Consider the following 19,262-nt stretch of genomic DNA (forward strand, 5'->3'; position numbering starts at 1 on the left):
TTCATGATAATATTATCAGCATATTTTTGGGGGAAAAAAGAAAAAAAATGTACCATGCAATATTATAGGATAGGACGTTTCATGAAGAAAGTGATTACAATGAAAGCCAACCGTACAATAATGTCCGAGAGAAAATTATTTGCATGTGAGGGGTGGAGCCTAAAGGGCCTTTTGCCATGGAAAACGATGTGTCGACCAAAAAATCATTTTGCTAGGTTTCTGACTAATTGGTTTTGGTTCCTTAATTGCACCGGCCATGTATGGTATGTGTCAGAATATTGTCCTATGACAATGTCATATTTTTGTGTAATTTAATATTATTTTGTGTAAGGTTTCTCAAAAGAATATCTACCGAACGGATCGTGGGGAGTCTTGTCATTCCCAATCTTCATCAGTTTCTGTTTTAATGACATCTTTATAATTATATTAATCTAAAGCTAAAAAGGAAGAAAAAAAAATCAAAATCTTTAATTGGTCTACAAATCAATTTACTTGATGTGAAAAAAATCGAATTAGTTCTAATCTGGGTGGATGCTTCTGGATTTCTTTCGCTGTTCAATTCAGTGCTGCATTTTTGTTAACATTCTTTTTCTTTGTTGTGATTGTGATGGTCGAAAAGAAACAGGTGCTTGCCCGGGATTGTGCTGCTTAAAGGAGAAGGAGGTTTTCCGCTTTGTAACTTTCTGTGGTTGATGATGATATGGTTGTCCTTGTCCAACTGAATATAAAAAATTCACAATTTTGATATATGAATTAGTAATTATAGTCATAAAATGGTAAGAAATTATAAGATATCCTGTTGTTATTTTTTAAAAATTTAATATGAATATATTAGAACCCGTTTAATAATGATTTAGAAAATGTTTTTAATTCTTTTTATACTTGAAAATTTTTATATTGAAGTGTTAGAAAAATTAAAAATATTTCCTAAAATGACTCTCAAATATACTTTTAATAATAAAGTTTAAATCCAATATAATGATATAGCATGCTTCAAAATAACTTCATGGGTAATGGATTCTCAATGTATTTTCAAGTCATATATTGTAATTTTACTGTAGAAAAATTACAATTTGTAATTACGAAGAAATTACTCTATATAAAAAATGAAATCATATTATATCTTAAAGGTAAGAGGTGCTCAAATTATTTCCGTGGTTAATCATAATTAAAATAATATATCATTTATATAGGCCATTGAATAGAATGTTATTTAAAGGGTGTTTGATAAACCAAATTTAATGACTTAATTTAAGTTGTTAAATAACTTAAGTATGTTTAGTAATTTAACTTAATATCATAACTTAAAAATGAAAAATAACTTTAAGCATTAACTTATTTTTAATATTAAATTTACAACAATGGTTTTTCATAATTTATTTTTTATTGTAAATATTTTTGCATCTGTAATACTTTTAATATTAATGAAAATATAAATATAAATTAAAATAAAGGGTAAATATGTCAATTTTATAATATAAAATAAATTTAAAATTAATTTTATTAAACAACTATAATACTAAAAGTAAAAAATAAGTAATAAATTTTAAATCAATAATTTAAGAATAATTAAAACATTATTTCTCTTTTTCATTTTTATTATTTATTTTCCATATACCTTCGTGATTGTCAATCCACCATAACTCTTGTTCTCTAATACTCCTGGCTTTCAACCAAGAGCAGTACAGTATGGTCCATCGTTTCACATTCCCTTTGAAAGGAAAGAAACATTTTTTATAAAATAATTTTTAGACTTTTTATTATTATAATAAAAGTTTATACCTTAAAGTATAAAATATGTTATAAATACTATATATTATACTAATTATTGATTTAAAACATTTTTAAATTAGCAAAAGAAATTAGCTTTAACATTTAATAAATAATAACATTAAGGTATGGAAAAAAACAAATAAATTTATTTATTTACACCTTAATTAACAGGAAATTTCATTCGAGCAATTGCCCACTCTATGTAAAACCATCAGTCTCACTAAAATATCTCAATGTTCACACAGATTATGCAATCGTATCTTTCAAAAAATGCTTTCGGGAATCCATTCGCAGTATAAAACATAAAGTATTATTCTATTTAAACAAGAATCCAAAATGGGTGGGGCCTAAAATTTTATTGCTCCATGGGTTAGGGTTGCCTTTCTTCCACTTCAATTTTGTCCCACTGCTTCAATTTCAGCGCCATGATAGCCTTGAACAAATATGATTTGAGTTTGAGTAACCATATTTTTTCTATTTTTTAAATAAAATGATTAACTAATTATTTTTTTTATAAAGTATTATAAGTCTTTTTTTTTTTTTTAATTTTTAAAAATGTTTTTTAAAATTTTTTCGAAAGTTTATATTCTTAAAAACATGTTTTATATTAGAACTGTTTTTAGAAGCACTATCAACGTAACCAAACATATGCTAAATACAATTTTTAGCATAGAAGGAAATTTTTTTTGATATAGACATAGCGGTCCTAACAAAAGTTGGAAACTTTTACAAGAGAAACAAAGACAATAGCATACAAAACAAACCAGCGAAATGTTTTGAAGCCCTCAAATTTACTTCGAAAATATGGTTCCAGGTTTCTAGTACTGATCCCTTGAAGCCCGAATTTGCCTGTTAAATTTCTGAATGAACTCCTCGATCCTTCTATTCAGTTCTTCATCTGACATACTCAGAAACTCATTTTCCTCGGCACTTGGTCGCAGCTTCTCAGTCTCTGACCTGAGGAGGACAGTCTTGTTCTCCTCATCTTTCGCCTTCACCGATATCGCCTTATCAGACTTGCTACGCTGAATTCTTCTTGCTTCGATCTTCTTGTCATGGTAAGCTTCACAGGTATCTTCTGGGGTGGATTCACAAGGCTTTTCAAGGTCGTTTTTTAGTTCTAATATAGTTTCATGGATAACCTCCTTGTTCTCTACCATATTCTCAACCTCCTGTACTGGTGTAATGCTTTTCTCAACGACCTCAACGGATGGAGAGTTCCTTGCTCGACTATTCGCCAAGTATTCATCATAGAAATCTTGGTGGTTTTCTTTTGGGGAGGAGGAGAAAGCGCCGGAATCCGCTGCTATGATAAGGATGAGGGTGTTGGAAATGAAGAACCAGAACCTGGGAGTGGTAAAGAGAGTGGAAGGAGAGAGGTTGAAGACATAGAAAATAGAAATGCAAATGAAAATGGACACCAGAAAGGCCCAGAAGGAGATCCCATTTGGTTGTTGAGAATAGTCTTTGGTTTTGTAAGGTCTAGTTGATGCTAAACTTAGAGGTAGTTTGGCCATGTTTAGAGAGAGAAGAGGGAGTTGAGACTTGAGACTTGAGACTTGAGAGAGGCTTTGTGGCTTGGTGTCGTGGGGTTTCAAGTTTTCAAAATGCAGTTGGTGAAGCACCGTATCATGAAGGGGTTTTATAGGAGGGATTACCCGAAAAAGGAAGTGTAGGTCTTCAATCTTTGTCGAGGTGGCAAATAATTCGACCTCTCCGCATTCTCAAAAATGCCCATTACTTTTATCCAATTTACGCTTATGTCCTTGTAACTTTTTCATGTTTGGCCAAATGGAAAGTTTCTAGAGGAAACTTGATGATTGAATGGGCATGAAACCAGTCAAAGAAGCTCTGATAAATGATAATAGCAATTATATTAAACAATGCCGTTAGCTAAAACATACCATTAGTTTTGTATGGTATATGGGTCCAGTTCCTATTTCCAAAACTTATCCACAGTGACACCTAACCCCTCTTCTCAGTTCTTATACGGATACTGTACTGTCTTTACTGAGCATGATTGATTGAGTCCACGTGTCAGTTTCTCATTCATGGCCCCACCACTCCTCAACGAAGGGCTGAGATCATCTCACCTGGGTCCTAGCTCTATGCTTATCTCTGGTAGTTTTCATGATACAAATTCAAGCCTCATGTGGCCCATTCCCAACAGTTCCTTGATTGTTTAATATGCGGCTGAGACGTGTACCATGGATCCCTTTCATTGAGAGAATCCCTCCGAAGGCTGGGACCCAACTCACTTGGGTATGCGCCACGTGTATGATAGGAGTTCGCTTTTCTTTGGTTAAAATTTAGTTTTTGTGATTTCTTTTTTGCTTTAGTTGTCCCGTAATTTCAGTTTTATCTGATTAGGTTGAATTGTTATTAATTTATAGTAGAAGATTAGGGAACAAGAAATGGTGAAGTGGCACATGTGAGAGATTGAGTGGCGGAATGTGATTGGTCGCTTGTGGGTTATATTAGAGCCTAAAATGATGTTAATGAAGCAGTAGTTTATATATAGTAATATCGGTAGGGGAAGTGTCCAAGGAGAAGTGGACAAACATAAACGTCACATACTTTATTGATACCTGTGATTATGGCATAAATGATGGATCAATCATTCTCATGTATATCAATTTACTGTCGGATGTATCTGAATAGTCTTTTTCAGAAAGAGGTATGACTAAAATAAGGTAATGATTGATAATAAAAAGAAAATTAGGGGTGATGAAAATAAAAGTTTTCATTAGAGAAAAATAATGGTAAAAATTAAGGGTACATTAGAGAATTTTAATGAGATTAGGTCTCTTTCAAAGTGTAGAGGATATATACGACCTTAAGAGGAGGTTAATATCTCTAACTCAAGATTTGTTTTTAATAACAATCTTTAACTTAATCCTCACGTGAGATTTTGTTTGTTCGTTTTGTAAGAAGTGTGTCTGTTAGATCTCATAGTTGATGAAAATGTTGTCTATATAAAAAAATAAGTATGATATTCCACTCTGATTAGGGGGAGAAGTTTCTAACATTATGTATATTATAAAGCCGTGATGATTCATTGTACTTGTAATAAATAATATTTTCATGGGTGAGTGAAAAAACTTTCAAGAAACAATTTTTTGGGAGGTTTCCAAGATACAATGGAGATTCTTAATGATTATTGAGGAGGTTAATTAATGTCTTTGAGTCATGTAGTTTGGTTTTAGTAACAACATCTAGTAACTAATTAACAAAAGAAAACTCTGGTAGGAGCCCAACTGTCGAGATTCTGAGCTTGATGCTTATCACAAGAATAAATAACATTTTTGGGTTTGATTGCTTAAGCCATTTCATTCACTGCGTGCATATTGTTGTTGTGCTGGTTCCAGATCTCAAAAATGCTTTTGCCATGGCTTATTATTATTTGTAATGGAGCATGATGTATACAATCCCAAATATGCATGCTTGTATCTGTGGTTGTACACCCAATTGATGCTATTTGGTCAAACCTAACTTGGATAGGTACTTTGAAATCTTTGATGCTAAAATAAGATGGGACAGTAGATGAGATGGAGACACAGTCTGCAAACAACATCTTGAAGATGAGCCCAATAATCAGCATAGAAGCCTTTGTTTTGAGAGGTGGGATTGGTCTTGGGCCCTCGTACACAGGGTGAGGTGGATGGAAATAAAGCCTCTTTGGGTTGGTGTGAGTCCTAAACTTAATTTGTTCTGACCCACTAGAAATATGTGGCAAGTCCAGTAATGGCTTAGTTTCTCTGATGCTGAATTAATAGACATTTCATTTAAAGAAGATCACCACAATTTCTATTTTCCTTCTTCAAGCTCATATAAACAAAACCAATGACATGTTGGTGACATTGGATTCAGCTTCTTGACATAAATAAGATTGGCACTAGTAAAGTATGTAATGTAGGATGGATAGGCAAAAGCCTATAATCTCTCATGATCTTTTTCTGATTATAAACTATTTGGACGGACAGAAAAATTGTACAAAACGGCACTTTCAGAGTATAAAAGCTTCACTTGGGACAAAGCTGTGGATGGTAGAGGTTATAGTAGAGGCGGCAGGGCATGCAAGAAGTCCAGGGTTTGGAGGAGAGATTCAGAGAGAGAAAGAGATGGAGGAGACTGTCATCTGCTGCAAAAGCTTCCTTGTTGAGTCGACCTCATAGGTGATACTGAGATATGGCAATGTCTCATCATGTTACTGTTCTTCTCCTTCTGACAAATGTTTCCTCTTGTGGCAACTGTTACTGCACCATCATCTTTTCCATTTCCATGCAAACTAACACTGTCATCTTCACTCTCATATATGTGTGGGAAGAAGAGGCGACAACTTAGGGTTGCCTTATACTGACATGATAGTGAGTTAACATATATTCCTTTACCTCCCTTTTTCTCTGAATCGATCAATCAGGGAAGTCTTGTAAAAGAAAATGAAGCATATCTTCACTCAGGCTAAAGTCACAGTTTCAGTTTCAACTTTTCATTTAATTTAAGGGTTCTTTTCTATTGGCTTTTATCAGTTTCTTCTCTTTTCTCTCATGGCTTCTGTGTGTCTTCTTCTTGTGGGGTTGCTTGTTTTGGCAGCTGGGGTGGTTGCCTTGCAGAAAAACTCAGATGGTGGTGAAACAGTAGTGATGGAGGAGGAGGAGCTGTTGGGGCTTTTTGAAGTTATGGATGCCCTTCTAGAGTACCCAAGCTGGGCAGAGATGCACCCACAACCATGTACAGACACTCCATGGCCTGGTGTTCAATGTGAGATTAGCCAAGACCCTCTAATCTTTCATGTCACTAAGATTCATGTTGGCCCTGATGTTCTTATCCCTCCTTGCAAAGCTAATGCTAACCTACCTGCAAAGTCCCTACTCAAGTTACCTTATCTGAGAACCCTCTCTATTTTTGACTGTTTCCTGACTTCACCAGTCTCTCTTTCTCCAACCCTCTTTGGTGCATTCTCTTCCTTAGAGCATCTAGCCCTTGAATCAAATCCATCCCTCCATGGAGTGATTCCCGCAAGTCTAGGAGAGGTTGCAAATTTGAGGATCCTTTGCTTGTCTCAGAACAATCTGCAGGGAGAAATTCCAAAGGAGCTTGGTGGGTTGGGCAGTTTGGAGCAGCTTGACCTCAGCTACAACAACCTGAGTGGTGAAATCCCTGTAGAGATTGGAGGGTTAAAAAGCTTGACCATTTTGGACATCAGCTGGAATGGCCTGGAAGGGAGGGTGCCTTATACATTGGGTCAGCTTCAGCTCCTCGAAAAAGTTGATTTGGGTTCAAACAGGTTGGCTGGAAGAATACCCCAAGATTTGGGGAAGCTGAAGAGGTTGGTCTTATTGGATTTGAGCAATAACTTTTTAACCGGGCCAATCCCTCAAACTCTCTCAGGTATGGAGCAGTTAGAGTACTTATTGATTCAATACAACCCTTTAAACACAGGGATACCCCTGTTTATAGGGACATTCAAAAAGCTCACGGTATTGAGCTTTTCAGGATGTGGGTTAACAGGCCCCATACCCAAGTATTTTCCATTTTTGAGGAATCTCACTGCTCTGTCTCTAGACAAGAACAGCCTAAATGGGATAATCCCTCCAGATTTAGGGACACTTCCAAGATTAGATCAGCTAAATTTGAGCCAAAATCATCTAAGTGGGGAGCTATTATTTCCGGAAGAATTCATTAACAGGCTTGGGAAGAGGCTGGATGTTAGAGGAAACAGTGGGCTATGCACAAGCAACCGGCTGTACGAGAAGAATATTTCTCTATACCTGTCTACACCTGCATGTTTACATTCAGCAGAATCAAGTAACAACAAGAGCTGGGCTGAACCACAATCAGATGATTGCAAGAGAATGAAGCCATCTTGGGAGCACGGAATTATGAGCTCAAACACTCCAGTGCTGAATCAAGATCTCCTTTTGCCTTATTTCTTTGTTTGGTTTCTGAGATTCTTATTCTTACAATTGTAGGGAAGTGGCTTGTCTTACAGAATCAATATATTCATGGGTGGTCATTTTCTTGCTAGGAAAAATGCATAAAAATGGTGATAATCATTAGATGGGGCCTGTGTAACGTAGTGGTTGCATTGAACTGCACAGTGACGAGGAGCTTTACCTAAAACCCTGAACCTTTTTGGCCCTGCTTTCTTGAAAGATGCTCACATGAAAGTGGCGTATACCTTCAGTCCCCTCACTGAGTTTCAGCCTTTCAGAAAGAGGAGCAGAAGTGTCGGATTTTTCAATGGAGACTGGAGGGCATTCGCCAGGCCTGTCGCCCTCTGTAGTGTTTCTGACTCATTGCAGCTCCTCGAGCCCAAGCCACATGCCTTCTCAATAACCTAGAAGAAGCCTCACATGGCCGAATCACAAATTCTTTTTTGTATAAAGATACTCATCATAAATTTACAAACCTTACTTGGGTAGGCTTTTATAATAACCATTAAAACATTTCTGACCAAAATTTTTTGTTAATAATTCTTCCACACACTACATTTCCACCATCCATAAGAAATAAAATTATGGTAATAATTCTCAAAAGAGTGGCAGCAAGTAATTCCTTTAATTTTTTTTCTCAGCCTCATGATCGAGCTCTGCCTGAGTCTCATAATAATCAACCAGTCTCTGTAGGGCCAGGCGGCCTCCATGGAGAATCCCAATGGACATGGATCTCATATATGCAGGATGAGCCTTTTCTTTTCTTTCCATTTTCCATTTTTGCAAGCCCATGCATGTATAGCAGATGCCATCACAGATGATGATAGGCATTCCAGCCAAAAAAATTGTTCCAAATTTGGTGTTCACGGTTACATGTTCAGAAAAATTTTCTATCACTAGTTCTAAATACTGATTTCTGATTTAGTTTTGAAGGGTTGGTAAAGAGACTTGTGGATACTGATCAAGGAATCTTTAACTTCGAAAGTAAAGTTTGTTCCTCTCCTGGATATCAAGGAAGAGACCCTCTTTTTCCATGTTACTCTTGGGACATTATGGTTGGCTTATAGTATTTTATAGTTTGAGGCAAAATCAGTACAAGCTGACAAACAAAGTGATAGGGATTGGAAATGGCTGACATATACTGAAGAAAATTGGTATCATTAAAGATTTTCATTTTGGGGTCAACTGATCAAACCCAAAATAGGTTCAGATTTTCAGTTTTGGAACTCTATAAATGGCATGCATGAAATGCTGTTGACACAGATGCTTTGCCTCTGAGAATGTTTGGTTGAAACCAGTACAATTATACCTTACTTCCTCCAATGGAAAACCAGATTCATCGTCCATGCGGCCGTTTTATTGTTACATAAGACTGGGATAACTAATCCTAGCCTTACATACAATGAAATACAAATGGAGTCGGCACTTCGCCTCCATTGCTACACCCTCCCCCGCACACCCCTTCCCCTTCGCATCCCTTCTTCCTTCCATGCCGCAAATCTCCAATTCAGCTTCCGCCGTTCTCCTTTCTCCCCTGGTAAAGGCTTCAGGAGCTACCCGGCTAGGCAAATCCTTGGTCCAATAACTTGTGCTGCAGGTGGGTTTCGGACACCATCAAGACGCAACAAAGCCAATGACCACAACATGGCTAAAAGGGTGGGAAGGGCGTCTTTCACTTTGGCTTGCGTTATTGGAATCATCGGTTGCAGCTTTTGGGTGAAACAGGAAGTCATGGCAGCTCGTCAAGTAGGGAAAGTTTCCTATCAAATGAGATCAGCAGCCCGAGAGGGTGTGTCCATGAGGCCAGATTCTGCCACTAAGGTTCTCTTCTTTACATGATCTAACTTTCTTCCAAAAATGCACATGAAGACATACTTTTTATGTAATTTCTTTCTGTCATCAAAATCTAACAATTACAGAAAATAATATTCAATTCTCTAGTTTCAGTAATTTTTTAGTTTTAAGTTAATTTTGAATGTCTTTATGGCAGACTTTATGTATAAATTCTAAGAAAGAAAAGTGGTGACTACAATGGCATATGACTAGTTAGGGGATATTGGTCCTGGACTATTGTGGTCAAATACGATCCATTGACAATATCAATAATGGACTAATGACTAATGTTTACCTATGGAAATTAAAGTTTAATGACTGAAAAAAAGAACTATGTAAATGATTTTAAATTTGTCTTCCTTAAGTTTGGGGGAGCTATCTGTGATCGTACTACACTTAAAAAGAAGGCAAAATTGAATTCGAGGCCTGCCCTGCCTTCCCGCTACCTCCACCCCAAAAAATGACAGTTGCCTTAAACAAAGCCAGGTACCTTTCGGAGGATAAGCAGCTCAAAATATCTGCAAAGAAGTTTAACAAACTATTATTGAAGGAAATGTGGAGGCTAACCCTAAATGAAAGCCTTGAATCCTTTACTGTTTGTTCACTCATTATGCATGCCTAACTCCTTCCCCATGTCAAACGTGTAATAGGCTAACCCTCAGTGCAAATGCCATAGAGATCGACGTATTGCTATCCAAACGGGGTCGGAGTCGAATACGAATGCAAATCTTCAGAAGTCCAATTCCCAAGTTCCTGCATCAGTCCCTCAAGCTCTTGATAAGGTGGAGGATCTGCCCCAATCAAAATTAGTGCCTCCGCAGGCCTCATCTCCGCCCCAAGGTGGGGAAAGTTCTTCCTCATCAAGTGTTAGTCGAGAAAGCTTACTTTCACAGAATAAGGCGGAGGAGCAACTCAAACCTGAGTTGCAGGGGAAGACCAGTGATGTAAAGGTCCCCCAAATTGATGGTATAGTGGAGGATTTGCTCCTATCACTATTAGTGCCTCCGCCCCAAGATGGGGTACGTGCTTCCTCATCAAGTGTTAGTCGAGAAAGGTTACTTTCAGAGAATGAGGCGGAGAGGCACCTCAAACCTGAGTTGCAGGGGAAGACCAGTGATGTAAAGGTCCCCCAAGTTGTTGCTAGGGTGGAGGATTTGCCCGAGTCACAATCAGTGCCTCAGCAGGCCTCATCTCCGCCCCAAGGTGGGGAAAGGGCTTCCTCATCAAGTGTTGGTCGAGAAAGCTTACCTTCAGAGAATAAGGCAGAGAAGCACCTCAAACCTGAGTTGCAGGGGAAGACCAGTGATGTAAAGGTCCCCCAAGTTGTTGCTAAGGTGGAGGATTTGCCCCAATCACAATTAGTGCCTCAGCAGGCCTCATCAACTGTTAGTCAAAAAAGCTTACTTTCAGAGGACCGGGCGGAGAAGCACCTCAAGCCTGAGGCTCAGGAAGAGTTGCAGGGCAAAAGCAGTGACGTAAAGGTGAATTCAAGTATGAGTGCAACTCATTTCTCTCCATCCCAAAGCCCTCAGATTGACTCAGGCGTGGGTGCAGTCACTGCTTTCAACAAGGGCTCCTTAGCCTCTCCTTTGGTTTCCATTACGTTCAAGGTAGATCCTTCTCCCATGCCAAGTCTGACGTTTGTTTCTCCTTCCACGATCATGCCAGTGGAACCAAGGCTTGAAAGGTCAAAGTCTGATAGAGATGATGGGACCAAAGTGCTTGTACGAGGTGTACCAGTGTCTCCCTCCATTGCACCTATGGTTGAGGAAATTTTTGCCGAGCATGGAGACATTACTGCAAACTGTCTCTTCAAGGATCAAGCTTTCCGTGGTTATCTAGTAGAGGGTTTGGTAACTGTAATGCAACTAATGCAAGAGTACCCAGCGCGAAAGCTGACTCATCATGATTTTAGATTTATGTACAGAAAGCTAGATGATCTGGAGAGGGTGAAGGTGAATGTGGGGTGGTTAAGGGAGCAAATTGAGGCCTTAGGACCTTTTTTGAACGTGGTAGAATATAGAAGGAAGTGGGAGACGATGGTAGCAGAGGTGGAGAAAATGCGGGCCAAATTCTCTGAACAAGAGGCAAAGTTGGCACAACATGAAAGGGCACTGGCCCAGAAACATATTTTGGCACTACATGAAGGGGCACTGGCCCAGAAACATACGGATAAAGAAGAGGTTGAGACTCAGGGGACCATTGCCCAGAAACATACGGATAAAGAAGAGGTTGAGACTCAGGGAACCAATGCCCAGAAACATACGGATAAAGAAGAGGTTGAGACTCAGGGGACCAATGCCCAGAAACATACGGATCAAGAAGAGGTTGAGACTCAGGGGACCGAAAACTTAAAGAAGGAAGATGAGCCTGATGATGAAGGGCTGTGGCAAAACCTAGGGACCCTTTTGCACGCTTTTGGATTTGGCTCTTTGTTTTACTTGCTCTTTTTGTCTAAATAAAAAAAAAAAGAACAAAAAAAAAAAAAAAAAAACTAAGCAAGGAATGATGTAATATGTGATTTTTATTGTCCTTTAAATGGTACAGAAAAATATATATGATTGCAGGATGACTTTTTACAAACAAAAGAGCAAAATTGCTGATGAACGGATATAAAAGGTTCGTGTTTATGATCCTTGTCATTAGCGGTTGTATGATTCTTGGTGGTTGATTGACCTCTTTCCATGGCAAGATAAGTGTAGTGGAGAACCTTTGAAGGATCCTTCATCGTATCAAAGATTTTGTGTCTCCTAATTTACTAAACCATTGCATAGCCAGACTTGATATAGCTGTACATGTATTAAGTCAGTACAAAACTGATATCCCGTTTAAGTGTGACATGTACAGTATTGACATATATCAAACAAGCACAACATCAAGGGATATTTTTATTAGCTTGTAGTCAAGTCTAATTGAAGCTTTATGTAATGCGGATTGATCAACTTGTAGGGGACGACACACAATGATCAGTCATATATATTGCATACTGCTCGGGTAATCTCCTATTTATTGGAAGAATTTAGATCACTAGTAGTATCTTGTTGTGAGATTACTTAATTGAAGCAATTATTAGAAGATTTGAAGATCCAACATACACAACTAACAATGTTACATTGTGACAATTAGATGGCCATTGATATTGCTTCAAATATTGTTTTCAAGGAACAAACATAACATATTGAAATTGATTATCATTTTGTTTGGGAGAAGCTTCAAGTTGAGATTATTAAGATAGTCCATTACTAAATAACCTGCTAATCTTTTCATTGAAGCCCTTTGCTTTTTTCCCGGCAAGTTGGTTGTCATGGATATACACTTCAATTTGAGGGGATTGTTAAAGAGGATCGGTTAGCTGCAATTAATTGCTATTTTTTCTCTACTATTAACTGTTCTTGTCCTTTGTTGAACCATATTTGTCTAATTAACTTTCTTGTCCCATTTCTAATAGTTGTAACAAGGGAAGATACCTCTTGGAACATTAAGAAAAAAAAAAACAAAAGGCAGTGCTACAAGCTAGATGTCCAAACTTCAATTGAACAACAAACACACTCTCCTTAGTCCTTGATTGAAGAACATATATTTGCAAAAACAAAAGATGCCTGAGGGAGTCTCAGTATCCCTCTCCGATTCCATCCATATCAGAAAATATGGAGTATTGGAAGCTCAACTTGTTAAGAAATAGCGGATCCAAACTCAACTTGTTGTAACAAAATTATGGAGTATTGGAAGCTCCTTAAAGACAACATCTCCACCCTCTTTTAAGATGAAAATGAAGATGTTGGTTCAAATCATGAACGTGAGTCAAAGATTTCATCTATCAATTATCTCCAAGACAACGAAGATGATTGTGAAGTTATTTTTCCTCCCATTAGAAAATTAAGGTGATCTATGATTGTTGGGCTCCCTTGTATGTGAGGGAGTGGTCCCCCCATATGTTTGGGGACCAAGTTGGTTGCATTGGAAAAAGACAAAAAGGGAAAAAAAAAAAAAAAAAAAAACCAAAAAAATAGAGAAAAGAGAAGAGAGAAAAATGCATCTCACTACCCAAATTTCATCAATAAGCCAATACCGCTTCATTTGTGGTCCGATCGAGTTGAAATTTAGAGGAGAGGTTTGAAATTCAAGTAGCTACAATTTGAACGGTGAAGATCAGATTTTGAGCTCGAGAACTAATGTTACTGCCCATGAACAGTAACAACATTTTTGGTATACTTTCTCCAATTTTCTTTGTTTTTGCCAAGAGAGATTGTATAATCCAAGGCTATATGTGTTCTTGATGTATTTGGTAGCTTTTAGAGATTATTCTAGAAAAGATAGGTATAACCCATTATTGTTGATAGTGGAAGTTTGAACTAGACTAAGTCCCGTGGTTTTTCCTTTCGCATTGGGCGTTTTCCACGTAAAAATTTTGGTGTCTGATTTTTTGTTGCATGAGTTTATTTAATTATTGTTGCTAGTTGATATTGTCTATTTAGTTTTGCACAAAGAAAGGGTAGAAAAATTCTGGTGTTTGTTAGAATATTGTGAATTCACCGTAACAAGTGGTATAAGAGCCAAGTTGATTATCAGTGGGATCTTTTGTGTGAATTAAATGGAAGAGGTTGGCAGTGGAATGATTAAACTCACAGCTTCCAATTATTTAATTTGGAAAACTAGGATGAAAGATATTCTATATTGCAAAGAGTTGTTTGAGCCCATTGAATGCAAGCGTTATAAGCTAGTTACTATAATTGAGGATGAGTGGAAGTAATTAAATAGGAAAACCATTGGACATATTAGGTAGTGAGTTGATCAGAGTGTCTTCCATCATGTAGCCAAGGAAGTTGATGCATATAGCATTTGGCAGAAATTAGAGAGTCTTTATGAGAGAAAGACTGCACAGAACAAAACCTTTATGATAAAAAGGCTTATGAATTTAAAGTATAAGGATGATAATAGTGTTGCAGAGAATCTTAGTAATTTTTAGGAACTGTTGAATGAGCTGTCTACTATGAAGCTTGTGCTAGATGATAAGGTACAAACTTTACTTTTGTTGAGTTCCTTACCAGACAATTAAGAAACTTTGGTGGTATCCTTGAGTAATTCAATCCCAAATGGTGTGATAACTGTCAACATGGTAAAAGACAACATGTTTAATGAAGAGGCAAGAAGAAAAGAATTAGGTATTTTCTCTAACATAGAAACACTTGTTATAGAGAGACGAAGGAGAAGTAAAAACAGAAAACCTTCCAGTGATTATAATTGTGACAAGTTAAAAGGAAAGTAAAAGTCCAGAAAATAGATAAAATGTTTTTATTGTGGCAAGCCAGAGCACATTAAGAGAGAGTGCAGAAAATTCAGAAGAGAACGATTTAAAGGACAATGTAAAGAAAAAAAAGAATACAAAGACATCACAGTAGTTGCATTTGATGGTGATACGATCATTGTTTGTGATGATGCGTGTGTAAACCTTGCATGCTAGGATTCCACTTGGGTGTTTGATACAGCAACATCGTTTCATATCGCTGCACGTAGTGATTTCTTCTCTTCCTACACTAATGGAAGTTTTGGTTGGGTTAGGATGGGAAATAAAGCAAAATGTGAAATTGTTGGCATGGGAGATGTAGAGCTAGAAACTAGCATTAGGTGCAAATTGGTTCTGAAAGATGTTAGACATGTTCCTGAAATGCGCTTTAGTTTGATCTTTGTTGGGAAGCTTGATGATAAGTGCTACCATAGTCATCTTGGAGAGGGTAAGTGGAAGCTTACTAAGGGTTCTCTTGTTTTAGCTAGGAAGAAGAAAAACAATACTCTCTATAAGACAAAAATGAGACTAGTCAAGGAAGAGGTTGTTGAGAATGAAACCTCTATTGAACTATGACATAAGCGGCTTGGTCACATAAGTGAAAAAGGACTTCAGGTTCTTGCCAGAAAGAAGCTTCTACCAATTAAAAATACATCACTATTACCTTGTACACATTGTCTATCTGGAAAGCAAAGTAGAGTTGCATTTCGTAGATTTCCTTCATGTAGAAAACCAGATATTTTTTATTTAGTTCACATTGATGTTTGTACTATGCAAAGTAATACTCTTGGTGGTGCACTTTATTATGTGACTTTTATTGATGATCATTTAAGAAAGATGTGGGCATATGCTTTGAAATCCAAAGACCAGGTACTTGATGTATTCAAAATTTTTCATGTGAGGGTTGAGAGGCAAACTGGTAAGCAGTTAAAATATGTCAAAGTAGACAATTGTGGTGAATATAGGGGGCTATTTGAGCAATATTGCAGAAATCATGACATCAAGTTTGAGAAGATGGTTCTTAAGACCTCGCAATAAAATAGTGTAGCTGAGAGAATGAATAGAACCATCTGTGATAGAATCAAGTGTATGCTCTCTCATACAAAATTGCCCAAGTCTTTTTTGGGGTAAGGTTATGAGTACAACCATTGATTTGATTAATTTGTCTCCATCATATCCTTTAGAGGGTGATATTCCAGAGAGGGTTTGGACAGGAAAATTTGTTTCCTTTGAGCACTTGAGAGTGTTTGGCTGCAAGACATTTGTTCATGTTCTTAGAGACAAGCGGTCTTGACAACAAGACTAAACAATGTATCTTTCTGGGTTATTCAAATGAAGAGTTTGGGTACAGGTTATGAGATCTAGTTACCAAAGAGATTATAAGAAAGCAGAGATGTTGTTTTCTTCGAAGATCAAACCATTGAAGACTTGGATCAGATTAAGTTGTTAAAACCTTTCAGTGAAAAACAAGTTGATTTGGGTCTAGTCTCTCCTAACTTTGTGGGACATAATGAACATAGGGAAGTTGTGCAAGAAGAATAGGTTGATATAGTTGATAGAAATGATGAGTCTACAGTTGATGATGTACAAGAAAATCCTATAGTTGAGAATGATGGCCTAAAACAGCAACAAGAACAAACTACTTCAGAGTTGCCTACTAAAACACAGTTAAGAAGATCTATTAGATAGCGTCAACCTTCTAGAAGGTATACTAGTGATGAGTATTTGTTGCTTTCTGATGGGGAAGAACTAGAAAATTATCAAGAGGTTCTACTGCATAATGAGAAAAAAGAGTGATTGAGAGCTATGCATGAAGAGATGAAATCCTTGCATAAGAACAACACTTATGAATTGATGGAGTTGCCTAAGGGTAAAAAAGCATTGAAAAATAAATGGATACTGAAAATGAAGCTTGAACCAAACAGATCACAACCAAGGTACAAGGATAGATTGGTTGTGAAGGGTTTTAGTTAGAAAAAAGGCATTGACTTTGAAGATATTTTCTTGCCTGTGGTTAAGATGTCTTCGATCCGAGTTATGTTAGGCTTGACTGCCAGTATGAATCTAGAGATTGAACAACTTGATGTGAAGATTGTTTTCCTCTATGATGGCTTAGAGGAGGAAATATATATGGAGCAACCAGAAGGGTTTACAATCAAACGCAAGGAACACTTAATGTGTCGACTGAAGAAGAACTTGTATGGTCTCAAACAGACACCGAGATAGTGATACAAGAAGTTTGATTCCTTCATAGTTGAGCATGGGTATGATAGAATTGCTTTTGACCATTATGTATTAGTGAAGAAATTCCCTGGTAGAGAATTTATTATTCTCTTGCTATATGTGGATAATATGCTGATTGTTGGTCGTGATACGTGTAAAATTGATAAACTAAAAAAGGAGTTGAAAGTCCTTTGAAATGAAGGACTTGGGGTCTACAAGTCAAATTCTTGGTAAAAAGATTTCTCGAGATATAACAAATAGAAAATTGTAGTTATCTCAAGAAAGCTATATTGAGAAGGTTTTAGATAAGTTCAACATGGGCAAGACAAAACCAATGAGTTCTCCACTTGGAAGTTATCTAAAGCTAAGTTCCAAACAAAATCCTTCAAGTGAGAAAGAAAAAGAAGAAATGCAAAAGGTGCCTTATGCATCAACCATGGGTAGCTTGATGTATGCCATGGTGTGTACGGGGCCTGATATTGCTCATGCTGTTGGAGTTGTCAGCAGGTTTCTTTCTAATCTTGGCAAAGAACACTGGGCGGCAGTGAAATGGATTCTTAGGTATCCGAGGGGTACTTTTAAGACATGTTTATGTTTTGGGACCTACAAATTTGTGCTTGTAGAATGCACAAATGCAGATATGACTGGGGATGTTGATTCCAAAAAGTTTACTTCTGGTTATTTGATCACTTTTTCAGGGGAAGCAGTGTCATGACAATCAAGGTTGTAGAAATGTGTTGCTTTGTTGACCATAGAGGCTGAGTATATTGCTATCACTAAAGCTAGCAATGAGTTATTGTGGATGAAGAAGTTCCTACAAGAATTGTGTCTATAACAAGAAAGGTATCTACTTTACTGTGATAGTCAAAGTGCTATTCATCTCAGTAAGAATCCAATTTTTCACTCTAGATCTTAGCATATTGATGTGATATATCATTGGATTCGTGATGCACTAGAGATGAAATTGTTTTGCCTTGAGGAAATCCATACTGATGAGAATGGATCATATATGATAACAAAACCAACACCTATAGAGAAGTTACAATTCTGTACAAAGCAAATGGATTTGGTAGAGTCTCTCACATAGTCGGGAGGGGGAGATTTGTTGGGCTCCCTCATATGTGATGGAGTGGTCCCCATATGCTTGGGGACCAAGTTGGTTGCATTGGAAAAGATAAAAATGACAAAAAAAAAAAAAAAAAAAAAACAAAAAGAAGAAAAAAAGAAAAGAAAAATGCATCTCACTACCTAGATTTCTTCAACGAGCTGATCCTGCTTCATCCGTGGTCTGATCGAGTTGAAATTTGAAGAAGAGGTTTGAAACTCAAGTAGCTACAATCTGAACGATGGAGATCAGATTTTGAGCTCAAGAATTAATGTTACTATACGTGAATAGTAACAATGTTTTTGGTATACTTTCTCCAATTTTCTTTGTTTTTGCCAAGAGAGATTGTATAATCCAAGGCTATATGTGTTCTTGATGTATTTGGTAACCTCTAGAGATTATTTTAGAAAAGACAGGTGTAACTCATTATTGTTGATAGTAGAAATTTGAACTGGATAAGGTCCCGTGGTTTTTTCCTTCAAATTGGGGGTTTTCCACGTAAAAATTTTGGTATTTGATTTATTTTTATGTTGCATTAGTTTACTTATTTATTGCTCCTAGTTGATATTGCCTATTTAGTTTTGCACAAAAAATGGTAGAAAAATTCTAGTGTTTGTTGGAATATTGTGAATTCACCCTAACAATGATCACCTTTGTAAAGATTACTCTTAAGTTTAAAAGACTTGAAAGCTATATTCATAACATTTTTCAACCTTCTAGATGAATCAAGATAAGATTTACATGTTTTCCTATCTTTAGCTTTAAAAGTCAAAAGTGTTATAGCAAAAACGGATTTGCTAAGATAAAATTCTCCACCAAACGCAATTTTGTTTAGTTTCAAACTTTTTTTAGCATTAAGACATATAGCTTGCACTGAAAGTTTGATTCTTTTCAACATACGCAACTAGCTTTAAGAAGGCCAAGAAAAAAAAAAGTCAAAAGAAACGGTAAAATAGTAAATTTTGTTATTCACTAGTCACTATTTATTATTCACTTAAGAGTGTTTACCATTCAAGATTATAAAATTTTCATATTTAAGAAGCCCTTGTCCTCAATCTCCAAGACTTGTAATCCCTTTATATGTAAGCTCTAAAGCTTTCACTCCCTT

At 36.8% G+C, this 19,262-nt stretch overlaps 3 protein-coding genes across 4 annotated transcripts; 2 read left to right on the forward strand and 1 right to left on the reverse strand.

The window, feature by feature from the left end:
- Nucleotides 1-2,420: 2,420 nt before the first annotated feature.
- LOC117924140 lies at nucleotides 2,421-3,374 on the reverse strand. Its single transcript, XM_034842713.1, has one exon. The coding sequence runs from the start codon at nucleotides 3,288-3,290 to the stop codon at nucleotides 2,592-2,594; it is 699 nt and encodes a 232-aa protein (XP_034698604.1). The 5' UTR covers nucleotides 3,291-3,374; the 3' UTR covers nucleotides 2,421-2,591.
- A 2,532-nt stretch (nucleotides 3,375-5,906) lies between these two features.
- On the forward strand, nucleotides 5,907-7,800 carry LOC117923519 (receptor like protein 29-like). Its single transcript, XM_034841847.1, has one exon. The coding sequence runs from the start codon at nucleotides 6,321-6,323 to the stop codon at nucleotides 7,743-7,745; it is 1,425 nt and encodes a 474-aa protein (XP_034697738.1). The 5' UTR covers nucleotides 5,907-6,320; the 3' UTR covers nucleotides 7,746-7,800.
- A 1,165-nt stretch (nucleotides 7,801-8,965) lies between these two features.
- LOC117923451 lies at nucleotides 8,966-12,036 on the forward strand. 2 transcript variants are annotated; one of them, XM_034841741.1, is made up of 3 exons: nucleotides 8,966-9,530; nucleotides 10,193-11,785; nucleotides 11,834-12,036. In XM_034841741.1, exons 1-3 carry the CDS (start codon nucleotides 9,123-9,125, stop codon nucleotides 12,002-12,004), a joined length of 2,172 nt encoding a protein of 723 aa, XP_034697632.1. In that variant the 5' UTR covers nucleotides 8,966-9,122; the 3' UTR covers nucleotides 12,005-12,036. The 2 variants fall into 2 exon arrangements, with proteins under 2 accessions (XP_034697632.1, XP_034697631.1); XM_034841740.1 differs by having other exon boundaries at nucleotides 10,193-12,036.
- The last annotated feature ends 7,226 nt before the right edge of the window (nucleotides 12,037-19,262 follow it).

Source organism: Vitis riparia, chromosome 10, assembly GCF_004353265.1.
Source record: "Vitis riparia cultivar Riparia Gloire de Montpellier isolate 1030 chromosome 10, EGFV_Vit.rip_1.0, whole genome shotgun sequence".
Taxonomy (NCBI): Eukaryota; Viridiplantae; Streptophyta; class Magnoliopsida; order Vitales; family Vitaceae; genus Vitis; species Vitis riparia.